The sequence below is a fragment of the Chlamydotis macqueenii genome, chromosome 5, assembly GCF_036417535.1.
Source record: "Chlamydotis macqueenii isolate bChlMac1 chromosome 5, bChlMac1.mat, whole genome shotgun sequence".
In the NCBI taxonomy this organism is placed as follows: Eukaryota; Metazoa; Chordata; class Aves; order Otidiformes; family Otididae; genus Chlamydotis; species Chlamydotis macqueenii.
In genome coordinates this window covers 52,680,254-52,693,021 of record NC_141560.1, presented here as the reverse complement: position 1 = coordinate 52,693,021, position 12,768 = coordinate 52,680,254, and the positions used below count along the sequence as shown (strand labels likewise).

General features: G+C 38.7%; 1 protein-coding gene across 4 annotated transcripts in view; it reads left to right on the top strand.

Moving 5' to 3' along the window:
• Positions 1-12,768, top strand: part of AP2A2 (adaptor related protein complex 2 subunit alpha 2) — a 52,291-nt gene that overhangs the window by 20,033 nt on the left and 19,490 nt on the right. For 2 of the 4 annotated variants that reach the window (XM_086748151.1, XM_086748149.1), the window contains exons 3-8: positions 5,501-5,643; positions 6,291-6,484; positions 8,061-8,190; positions 9,140-9,241; positions 11,827-11,935; positions 12,441-12,588. In XM_086748151.1, the coding sequence (XP_086604277.1) occupies positions 5,501-5,643; positions 6,291-6,484; positions 8,061-8,190; positions 9,140-9,241; positions 11,827-11,935; positions 12,441-12,588 (826 nt within the window). Of the gene's footprint in view, positions 1-5,500; positions 5,644-6,290; positions 6,485-8,060; positions 8,191-9,139; positions 9,242-11,826; positions 11,936-12,437; positions 12,589-12,768 lie in introns of all 4 variants that reach the window. The other 2 variants (XM_086748150.1, XM_086748147.1) reach the window with 1 other exon arrangement.

The following is a 12,768-nucleotide window of genomic DNA, read 5'->3' as shown; positions in this document are numbered from 1 at the left end:
TAGGGTTTGTGTTACAAGAGCGGCTGCTAGATTTCAGACATGCTAGTATATTTTAGTTCTGGCTTGTGCAGAAGTGCCCCAGTGTCAGCCAATAATATCTCCTTTTTTTTTTTCTTTTTATTTCAACTCTCTTGTTTTCCCAAATTTGAGCAAATCTTCTCTGTTTTCCCAAACTACACAGTAACCCTCTGCAAGAAGTTCAAGATAAGCCTCTAAACACCTGTTTAAACAGAAGCTATGTAACAATAAATTGCTTCCTGGGCAGGCTGTGAAAGCATAGTCTTTATACTTAAGATGGGTTTGATTAGTCACCCAGTCTTCTGATCATCTAAGAGATGCATGAAGGCGATCATACAGTAAAATAATAAAGTGTCTTCACTGACAAAGTGAATTGTTGGAAGTAAAAACAGGCTTCAAATATCACCAGAGTTGTAGGGCTGCTCTAGTACTACTGTGTTCTGGTGGTAGTACTGTAACTAAATACTAGCTTATGGTTTTGTATGGGTTGTCTGCCACAAATATTCAACCCTTTATTTAGAGAGCTTGGACTGTCACTCTCCTGGAAAGACAAATCTCTTCTCAAAGTGTAGATATATTCATAAAAAGCAACTTAATTTTTCTTAGCCTCTAACCTAGTAGTAGGCCTTCTGATACAGTATAGCACTGGATTGCTGTCAACTGCGTCAACGCAGGTCAATGCCAGCCTAGGAAGGAAGCACACTGAATGCAAAGGAACACTTAAGGGTGTTGTTTGTTCTTTTTTGCATAGGCCATTACTGCAGTTTTAAAAGCTAAGATTGTATTGTCTTTGAGACAGCAATCAACCATCTGGATGCTAATGAGACTAGGCTTGTCAGGCTTCCTTACCCTCTGCCCCTTAGTGAACATCCCACAGGACTAAACTGCCTTCTTGTCTGCTCTGGCTGGTAGCAGGCTCTGTAACTATACAGCAGGCTGGATTTTAAGTATACTGAAATTGATTCAAAAGCAGGTGCTGTCTTTTTCACTGATGGTCCAAATGAGAGACAGAAAGTGCTGCCTGGGAAACAATGGGTCTCATAATGCATCTGTGCCTTATTTCTTCCCTTTTGGAAAGCTGTGTGAGAGATCTATGAGCAATGAAAACCAGAAGTTCCCTGTTGAAATAGTAGAGAGGTGATACACAGAAATGTGACAGTAATAATTATTTCTTAATAATAATACTATGTGCTGATCAGTTGTTAATAATTTCTTTTTTAGAAAAATGACTCATAAGCTTTCCAAGGAAAGCAAGTAGCCTTTGAAATGCCCACTGCGCGCAAAACCTGCTGATGTGTGTTCTGAATACTTCCTGTTTCTGCTGACTTGATTTGCAGTACTTGCAAATGTTCCCGAAAGCATTTAAAAATGAGCTGAGTTAAAAGAAATGATTGTGTATTTCAGTAAAGATAACAGAACATGTGAAATTTCCTTCTGTTCTTGTTTGGATGTTTGCTTGAGGCTGGGGGAAGCTGTACTATTTTAGCACATACTTAAGCAATGAGACGTGTTAGTAATATTTAAAATAGAACCTTTATAAATTTGTAAATGCTGCATAGGAGGGAGAGGAACTGAATAGTTAAAATTGAAATTTCAATACGAATCTGAATCAAAGACTTCTGAAGAACATAGCTGGAGTTAGACAACTACAGTGAAATCCTTGCAATGCTCTCTCTTTCAAATTGCTCAGCTAATTAAATAATACAAATTTTAAAAAGACAATGATGTTCTATTATTGCTGGGAACTAATATGCCTTTAAAGAAGAGTTCTAGTGGCTATTACTTGTCTCAGTTTGTAAGTTTGCCTGTTTATTCTGAACCTTCAGATTGCCTTCAGTTCTGTGTACAAGGGACAGAAGCTTGAAAGCAGCTGGTGAACTATTTTTCTCTGTGTTAAGAGAAAATGTTTCAGGTACCAATTGTACAATACTGTTTTTTGATAGCATGTGATGGAGAAGAAAGCTACTTCTTACTTTTTAGTAAGATGATGATATGTTTTGAGCTTGATTGCATGGCATAGCCTCCATCAAAAATGCTTCTAATACAGCATGGTCCAAGGACTTTGCTAATCTGAGCTCTTAAAATACTGGTATCTTGGAAGGGTATTATGCTTTAAATAGCTGAGTCCTGAACCTGAAAAAAGGAATTGCCAAACCATGACACATACTTTGTTGTGGAGGTCCATGTGGTTCAGAGTATATATATTTTCATCTGCCTGTGTTCTTCATTAAGCAGCTGGGTTGCAGTATTCTATACTCCCTCTTCCCTTCTGATTCCACAAAGTCAACACTAAAGTCATTTGAGAGATGAGAGAATACAGTTTATACTTATGACTTTTATGTACTGCTGATGAGTTGTAAACTAACAGGCAGCTGGAGTTCAATCTCTTGGACTTCTGGGAAATCCAGTCTTGGAGACTAGTTGGGAATTTTTTCACTTATGGTGAAGGTAGACATGGCTGAGTATCTACATTCCCTCTGGTCATACTGCTTCCAAAGAAGGAAAACAAACAAACAAAACTGTCTTCCCTTCCCTTTTCCAGTCTGGACATTTTGCTCTGGTTCTTCTAATGTTAATTCAGATGTTTGGTAAAGCAAACTGCCTTGGATTCATTTGACTGCTGACTTGGGAGGAAAATAGCCTTATGGCAGCAAACTGTAAATGTGACTTGAACAAAATATGTCTTTGGGCAGCTTTCTGCAGAGCTGTCTCTTGTCAGAGGATCTTGACAGGATCCAGTATAGCAACATTTCACTGTCCTAAGTACATTCAGTAACACTGCTTCATGTATCTAAGTAAAATGTGACATGTATTGGCTTCTGTGGTATGGACCTGAAAGCAACTTTTATTTGTGAAGCATGAATGGCTTTAAGGTAAAGCTTCTTTGGGCCAGCAGCTGATACGCTGTGCAAGTTGGGTGTGGGGGGAAATCAATGAGTATCTAAAGATTCGTATTTGAAGGGTATCATTGTATTAAAATGGCAGTTGTGTGCTTATTTTTTTTCCCTCAGTTGAAATAAAACTAAATTTCAAAAGTTTCTAGAGTCAAAATAGAAAGCAGCTGCCCAAAGTTGCAGCCTGTAGATAAAACCTTTTATCATTGTCTACTTCAATGTGCCAGTGTGCTTTCTCTTGATTGAGTAACGTTACATGGCTTCAGATACTGATAGTAGTGTTCATTCCTTCACAAACTGTACATTTAGTTTATAGTAGCAACATTTCTGTTGTTTTTATACAGTAAGTGAATTTAATGTGAAATCTATGGGAGGTGTAGATGTATGTGGCATGGGAAATCTAACCTGCTTCTGCACCAGTGGATGAGAAGGAAGGAGAAACTTCTGTGGTATTAGGATTCTTCATTATATAATTAGCTGCATATTACATAAATCTGAAGTTTAAAAAAAATGCAACTGGGAGCTTTTTTTGGTAAGGGCAATGAGTTGGAGATATCTTATTTAAGCTTTATTTTATGCAGTGCTATTCTGACTGAACTTGCCCATCACTAAGGAATGCACACTCATCTGACAGTTAGTTATTCTGGGCCCAGAATGCAGAGGCTATGGACCTTATATAGCCTTTTAGGCAACAGCATCTATCAAAATTTTGCTACTCTGACTGAACTCTCTGGCAGACTGAACTCTAGCATTCTAAACTCTAGCATTCCGGCTTGTCTGATTTTTAGGAAAAAAAAATTTTTACAGTGAGGGTGGTGGAACACTGGAACAGGTTGCCCAGAGAGGTGGTGGATGCCTCATCCCTGGAAACATTCAAGGCCAGGTTGGATGGGGCTCTGAGCGACATGATCTAATTGAAGATGTCCCTGCTCCTTGCAGGGGCGTTGGTCTAGATGACCTTTAAAGGTCCCTTCCAAGCCAAACTATTCTATAATTCTATGATTTGGTGGATACTTCTTTATCTCCTGATTTGTGGTAGGGAGAGAATGTTCTGCAAAAGTGTGTGTTCATATTTAGCCTGTTTCTTCTGGAAAAGAAGCGTTCTGCCTGATAAGCTACAAGCTGCTATACTGTTTCATGTAGCTCTTAATAGCTTCTAAAATACAGCAATACTGCAACACAAGGCCAAACCTATTTAAGGTGCATTTTTCTTCTAAAACTGAAATACTTCTGAATACTTCTGTTTTACACCTTTAACACTTTAAAGCTCTCATGGTAATCTCATTTCATGTGTTTTTTCAAGACTTTGGGATATATCTCTGTCATAGAATCACAGAATGATTCGAGTTGAAAGGGACCTTTAAAGGTTGCCTAGTCCAACCCCCCTGCAAGGAGCAGGGACATCTCCAACCAGATCAGGTTGCTCAGAGCCTCATCCAACCTGACCTTGAATGTTTCCAGGGATGGGGCATCTGCCACCTCTCTGGGCAATCTGTTCCAGTGTTCCATCACCCTCATTGTAAAAAATTTCTTCCTTATATCAAGTCTGAATCTAGCTCCTTCTATTTTAAAACCATTACCCCTTGCCCTATCACAACAGGCCCTACTGAAGAGTTTCTCCCCATCTATCTTCTGAGCCCCCTTTAGGTATTGAAAGGCTGCAATAAGGTCTGCCCGGAGCCTTCTCTTCTCCAGGCTGAACAACCCCAACTCTCTCCACCTGTCCTTACAGGAAAGGTGCTCCAGCCCTCTGATCATCTTCGTGGCCCTCCTCTGGGCTCACTCCAACAGGTCTCTGTCCTTCTTATGCTGGGGGCTCCAGAGCTGGAGCACATGTGTGCAGAAGACATATAGCTGCTTTTAAAAGGAAAATTAAAATTGAGTAAACAGGTATGTACTGCTTCTTTGCAAGAAAATACCTTAAGGATATAGCAGAATAATTTGAGGACTAGATGATAGCATTATTTCATTAGTATACTTTAGGATATAGATAGTGGTAGATGGAATTAACACTAAAATATTTAGGTTTTGTGCTTTTTTTTTTTTTTCTTATAAATGAATTGCAGAGTTAGATAAATACTTAACTAGTATCATATGAATGTCTTGTTGGTTCAGTGACAGTACACCTTTTTCCGGGTTATGCATTTTTCTGTCTTGGACCATTAGGAAGAGCTACAAGCTACCTGTGTTCTATGACTGGGAATAAGTTTTTTAAAAAACCCAGGAGTTGTTTGTCTGACATCTGTTGGTGATGTTTGTGATAACTTTCGTGTGTTTAGCACAAAACAATGTAAAGACTTATAGTCTTTTAAGTCAGAGATGAGTGGATATATTTAGCATTTTCCTCACTGTAGAGTGAATAAAAGCTGAAATAATAGACTTAACATTTGTTAAGTTAAAGTACTGCAATAGCTGAAACCTCAGTTTGTTCCTCTTGTGTAGGGTGATACCTGGTGTATCAAGTGTCAGTCCTAATCAGTCTTGTTACTGTAAGATATGATGAGGTACATCAGTGGAGCTGAGGAGGCAGGAGAAACGGATATAGGAGCAACATAGGATTAATTGTTCTTTGTTTCCTTGCTTTTCAGGTGACAAGGCTCTGGATGGTTACAGTAAGAAAAAGTATGTCTGCAAACTGCTTTTCATTTTTCTTCTGGGACATGACATTGACTTTGGTCACATGGAGGCTGTAAACCTGCTCAGTTCCAATAGATATACAGAGAAACAAATTGTGAGTAACTCGATCTGTACAAAAGATGAACTCTTCTGTCTGAGATCCTGCCTCAGCTGTATAGTCTGTAAAGGACTTAGCTTCATTTCACTCCCTGCCCAACACTCCGCCCCCTCCCCTGTCTGAAAGCCTTATTTTGGATCTAGCAGTGATTCTGAGATTAAACACCTTTGTGCACAGAGAATCTTGTACTAACTGTAGAAGCTAAAATGTGCACTCTCTGTAAAATTATTACTCTTGTTAAGAAATTTGCCTTGTGTTTTGCAGTAAAAGGTAAGTAAGCTTTTAATTTCAGAATATCTCTTTAAATCTTCCTAGGTAAGTTTGTGTTTGTCCAGGTACATGTAACTTACTAGTTCCTAAATAATAAACCAAATTCTTGATTTTGCTCCTATTAATCCAAAATGATCTTTTGAGTATATGCTGAAATAAATTGAAGAAGCACTTAACTGATAACTTAAACTTACTTATTTTGTTTACTTCACTTAATCTTTCTAGCCTTTGCTCTGGTATCTAAGTATCTATTTCTGCCTGCATGTTTGGTATTTGAGGACAACGGTATGTCTCAAAATTACTCGTGACATTAACTGAAAACATAATTTCAGTCAGCTAAAATAAATTTTCATTTTCCTTTTTTTGAATCACAGGGATATCTCTTCATCTCTGTACTAGTGAACTCTAACAGTGAGCTGATTCGCTTAATAAACAATGCGATCAAGAATGATCTGGCCAGCCGCAACCCCACCTTCATGGGCCTTGCTCTGCACTGTATTGCTAATGTGGGTAGCCGGGAGATGGCAGAAGCATTTGCTGGAGAAATTCCAAAAATACTTGTAGCTGGGTAGGTATGACATGCCTCCTTCAAATTCAACACCAATAAACCTTTTCAGCAACTTGGTTCCATTGCAGCAGCTTAATCCATACTTAGATCTATACAGCCCTGGGCTTGCAGTGCAAATAGTGACAATTTTGATTAACTGCAGATACTTTGATATATCTGAGCGCAGAGTTGCTTATATAAGTGTACAAATAGAACACAGAAATTAAGACTGTATCAATATCTTGAATAGGGTTTTACAATCAGGATTTTGTTTTATATAGATGTGTGGCAGTGGACACCCCTGAAATGTGTATGTTTTCAACAGGAGAGATACAGAAAGTAAAAGAAGAAATAAATGAAAAGATGTTTACATTATTATTTTTGTTATAAACTAAAGCTCTTACATAAATGGTCCTGACTTCATAAGGAATGTGAGATGTTCTGTAGTGTGAGCTTTCTTGCTCACACTAGCCATGTAAAGAGCAATTCCAGTAAATAGCAAATAGTCACCATTACCTTTCAAACTTTACCTTTCTATGGCTAGAAGTCTCTAAACAGACCTGGCAAATGTCTGGAACTGTAATTAAGTAAATCTAAAATGAAACTTATGATTGCAGGGCTAATTTACTTTGAAACTTAAAATGTCCAAGTTCTAACAGTGCATTTAAACTCTGTTATGGGTATGAAATGGACCACTTGGTGGGTAAGGAATTGCCTGAATGGCTGCACTCAGAGTTGCAGGCAGAGCATAGCACTTTCAGTTCAGACTTGTTTGAACTTTGAGTGGTGTTTATGTTCTGAGGTTAGTGTTCAGGTTACTTCTGCGTTCCTAGAGAATATATATAAAATGTGTATACCTACATGTCATATCTAAGTGACCTGTGCAGAATCAGCACTGTCAGTTACATTTGTAACGTTAGTTGTGCTAATGCTCTGTACATTTTTTAACTGTTGTTTGTGCAACATTCGAAATAGTTTATCAACTACTTTGTGAAAGGGAGTTCACTGAACTAGAATAGTAGCATACTGCTCTTAAAATAGTCCATTTATGTGCCAGCAGTATGAATAGCAAGGTGAATAGACCTGTGGGTCGCATGCTTGGTGACAGCTAGCCAACTTGCGTGCTAGCTGTAGGTACTGAAGCTGTTAAGTAGTTAATGATTTGTATCTGATATGCAGGACCTGTCAGGAGATCCAGCTTTGATAACATGCATGGTATAGCGTACCTTAACTGTTTGACTTGAGTCAGTTTGGAAGACACTTGTTCTTGTGATTAGATGAGCTTTTGCTCATCTCGTGATGAACTTTCAATTCTAATAAAAAGATGTGAAATGTCACTGTAAATTGCAAAGACTCACAGAAGTTACTAGACATATGTAGTGGTTGAAAATTTGACTAGTTAAACTTCCTGGACAAAAGTAAGAACAACAAATACTATAGCATAGGAAGAACTTGGTGAACTTCTGTTTCAGCTTCTCTTGAAAAGATGCTACCTGGCTAGGGATGCTGAGTCGATACAAAGACTAGCATAATGCTGGCCTACAAGTATTGCTGTGACTTAACCACTGTATTTTAAATCTACGTGTCTGTCTTGCAGAGATACTATGGATAGCGTGAAGCAGAGTGCTGCCTTATGCTTGCTGCGTTTATACAGAACTTCTCCTGACCTTGTCCCAATGGGAGACTGGACATCAAGAGTGGTGCATCTCCTCAATGACCAGCACCTGGTAAAAGAGCTTCATCTTACTTCTTGGGCCTACACTGTATAGAGAATGATATAACTTCTGCTGTGAAATACACTATTAATTTATTTCTTCTCAACTCTTTCAAGGAAGTGGGTTGCTGTTTCTTCAGGCTTGGGGGAAGAAATGGGAAGAGTTGTTTTCCTTTTTTAGTTGCTGTATATGTTAATTTTTAATAAAGCTTTGTTTACCTTCTTGGAGATACAAGAATGGTATGTACAAGTTCTTTTGCTCTAGCTGTCAGTTAACACATCTCGTGCCTTCTGATCCTAAGTCATATTGCTTAGGTGTAATACTAATTTTCCGAGGCCTTTTAGACCTGCACTAAAAATAGAAGGTCTGGTTTGTCAGTGCTTCGACTTCCTTCTCCTATGGTGTCCATTCCTATCTTGGTGGTTCAGAAAAACCTATTGTTCTAGATAAAAGACACTATTTTTCCCCTGTGTAGTTACTTTATGAAAGTAAGACTGTTAAGACCTGTGCTTCATGAGTAATAAGAGTGCTTTAGTCTGCAGTAATATAAAATGACTGTGTTATACAAAGCCCTCTCTTCATGTTGGGTTGTCAAAATTCTTTGGATTCTCTGGATGATCTGGTGCGTCCTATTTATTCTACTGTGCTTCTCTTGTGTAATAAGACAATTTTTGTCCAGGCTTTACTTTAATATAGCTTTCTGTTATTTTAGATGTACTATCCAAACATGAGATGAAGCTAACACAAAAATAGCATGAAATGCTCTGCAAGCGTGGCAATATGTTGAAAATACAGTTGGATTTTGAAGATGTGTAATTGGTTTAGCTGCTAGCCAAATAAAATACTTTTTCTTTAAAACCTTAGTTTTATTGTATATTTAAAAATACTTGAAGTGAAAGGTATTAATGGACAGCATCTTAAACTGTTACAGAATTGACTGTATTGCTTTGTTTTTTTCTAGGGTGTAGTTACTGCAGCTACAAGTCTGATCACCACTTTGGCACAGAAGAACCCAGAAGAGTTTAAAACTTCAGTCTCCTTGGCAGTGTCTAGATTAAGCAGAGTGAGTCCAATGATAACCCTGATAATACTTCACTGTTGCTTAATTTACTCAGCTTTCAAGGTCAGGTTAGCTTACTGTTGCTTTTGTATTCAGCTTTCTAGGTCAGATTACTTCAGTGTACCATTAAAAGTGAAGATGGCTCCATTTCACTTCATGTAGCTGGTTGTCATGGTTTAGCCCCACTCAGCAGCTAAAATACCAGTCTCTCACTTCCTCCCTCCCTCCCCCTGCAGTGGGACAGGGGAGGAGAATTGGAAAAGAAAAGAAGGCTAAACTCATGGGTTGAGATAAAAACAGTTTAAGAACATCAGAGGAAAAGAAAAGGAGATGGAAAACAAACAAAAAACCTCAGAAAATACTTAAGCGCGTAATCATGGTGGATCCTGATGCCTGGCTCCCTCCTGAGTATAGCAGGAACCTCCCCCTCAGCACAGTCCCCACTTTATACACTGAGCATGATGTCACGTGGGATGGAACAGCCTTTTGGCTAATTTGAGTAAACTATCCCAGCTATTGGCTAACTAGTAAACTATCCAGTTGTGTCCCCCAGCTGCAGCTGCCACCAGCTCCAATTCCTCTCCCAGCTCAGGTGAGAATTAACTCTATCCTAGCCAGAACCAGGACACTGGTTCAGCTAATCTGTTTTAACACTTGTTGCTATTAGCTTGCCCAAACTTTCTTGCTGTAATCTTTGTTATGCTCCAAGTCTATATAGCAAAAAGATGCCTTTCTCTCTCTCAGCTACTTGTATTTGAAGGGATCCTCACAATGCAATTGAGGTTGGTTTGGTTTTTGGTTTTTGTTTTTTGTTTTTTTTTTTTTTTTCTTTACCTCATTTTATGTTACTATAGCACCAAAGAGTAGTTGGATCAAAGACTGGTTCTGCAAACTTCTGCACAGAACCCTCAAAAATAGAGACTGTACTTTTAACTTTATCTAAGCTTCTTGCAAGATGAGTTGTCTTCCTATTTTGTCTTCTGAGCTGCTGCTAGGTTAATAATCATAAGTCTTTGATATTCTGTAAATAGGTGTAGGGGGTTAAGCAGGGGCAAGGGGTGCAGGGAGGAGTGGAGAGACATTTCTATAAGTTAGCATCTTTATGCTAGAAAACTTAGGTTACTGTTTTGGTTTTTTTTAATTTTATTTTATTTTTGTCTTTTGGAAAGTATGCAAGACATGGGCGGATATTACAAATGTATTTTAGACACAGATTTATGTGGCATACCCCAAATTACTTGTAGTTCAGAGAAACTTAATTTCTTTTTCAAATGCAAAGATTTTGTCTAGTACTTAAAAGCAAGGGAGTGCTGAGGGAAATACATAGCTGTTCTGTAATGGAGCAGCAAGAATTAAATAGAGTTTCTTTGAGCAAAGCTAGTGCCAAACTCATGCTTACCTTAGAATCAAAGGGAGAAAAGAAATCCATGAAGAGGGGTACTCCCCTTTAAACCTAATCTAATCCTTATCACATTTCACTGTGCATGTAAACTTCTGTGAAAGCTATCTGTTCTTTGCTCTGGTGTATGAATATAACTGAAGGTGTTAGTTGGTCCTTCTGCTTTAATTCAGTCTGTCATAGCATCTTGTACTTGAATTCCAAGTTCACCTGTCAGCAGTCCACTGTAACACTATATTTAGGCTTTCTGTTGGCTGAATCTATGAATTGCTGAACCAAAGAAAGTCCAGTTTCTAGTTAAACATTTTGGTGTTACAAGATGGTCATCTTCGTTCTTAAGAAAAGCAAGTATGCTTTCTGGAAGAGACTTCCTAGACTACTGAATCTGTAAAACTAAATTTCTGTTGCTAGGGAACCTGATGATATACTCATACTATGACAACTTGCACCTAATTAATCTACTGAAATAAATATCACTAGTGACATAGTTTTGTAAGCCACTGTCAACGGTGACCTACAGTGTTCTTTGGGTCTGTTGTGGTTTAGCTGTAGTCACGACACAGTTTCTCGTTCACCTCCCCCTCCCCAGCAGGATAGGGGAGAGAATTGGGGAGAAAAGAAAACTTGTGAGTTGAGATGAAGACAATTTACTAGAATAGCAAAGGAAAATTACAATAATAACAAAATATAAGGATACTAAAATACATAAAATGAACAATGCACGATTTCTCACTACTCGATGTCCCAATGACCAATACAGCCCGTCCCAAGCAGCGATCATGGAAATGAAACCAAGCAGCAAGCAAAGGAGCAAAAGGGAGAGAGAGCAAGGGACCTGGAGATGCCCCTCCGACCCCAGGCAACCCCCACTTATATACTGCTTATGATGTCTATGGCATGGAGTACTCTCTTTAGCCAGTTTGGGTCAACTATTCTGACTGTATCCCTCCCAGCTTCCTGCACCCACACAATTAGCGAGACCTGGAAAGCTGGACAGTGTCCTTGGTCTCATCAGCAACAACTTGTATGATCCGTGTGTTTATCAACATTCCTCATATATGAAATCCAAAACACACTGGCTACTGAGAGGACAACTAACTCCATTCCTGCCAAAACCAGGACAGGGTCTTTCTCATGATTGTGCATCACTTAACTTCAGTAGCTGACATGCTGTCTATTTATTTTACAGATTGTAACTTCTGCATCAACAGATCTTCAGGACTATACATACTACTTTGTTCCTGCTCCTTGGTTATCTGTGAAACTTCTGAGACTGTTACAGTGCTATCCACCTCCAGGTAATGCACAAATCATAACAGCTGTCATCTCTTCTGTGCAGTACGCTATCTCTAAAGAGCTACTGTGCTGTAGTGTAACCATAACTTGGAGTGCAAGCACATTGTCTTAAGGCAAGGATACTGAAGTCTATACTCTAGAGTGTTTCAGGTTTGTCAAAATTAAACACAACATAATTCAAAAGGCCACATAGCTTAGAGCAAGGTGTCAAACCAGCATGCATCTCACAAACCAGTTGCAAATGCCATTTTAAACATTCTTTAATGTTATCAGCTATATTAAGGCCTTGAAATATACTACAGTGCAGATGGCATTTGGCTTTTGTTCTCGCCTAACAGAACTGTGACTTAGAATTCATTTGCCAGCTGTATATTGGGGAAGGGTGAACTGTTTTTAATATATCAGAATACTTCAGTTTATTCAGATTTAGAAAGGTGTAAGGCCTAAGGTAGGGATTAGGGTGTTGAGCAAAATGAAGTTGTCCAACGGCTTGTTCTTCTCCAGAAGACCCCGCGGTACGTGGTCGTCTAACAGAATGCCTGGAAACTATTCTTAACAAAGCACAGGAACCACCAAAATCAAAAAAAGTACAACACTCAAATGCAAAGAATGCTGTGCTGTTTGAGGCAATAAGCTTGATCATACATCATGACAGGTGAGCTGTGAGAACACTTCTATTATGAGAGGATTTTTTTTTAAGTGAAAAGCCATGGCTTTCTCTTGAACACTAAATGGAATTTTAGTGGAGGTGGGGGAAAGGGGAGAGAACAGAAGATGAAGTTGCTTGCTAGATTGGAACACAACCACAGCAATGGAACTGAACAGTATTAATGAA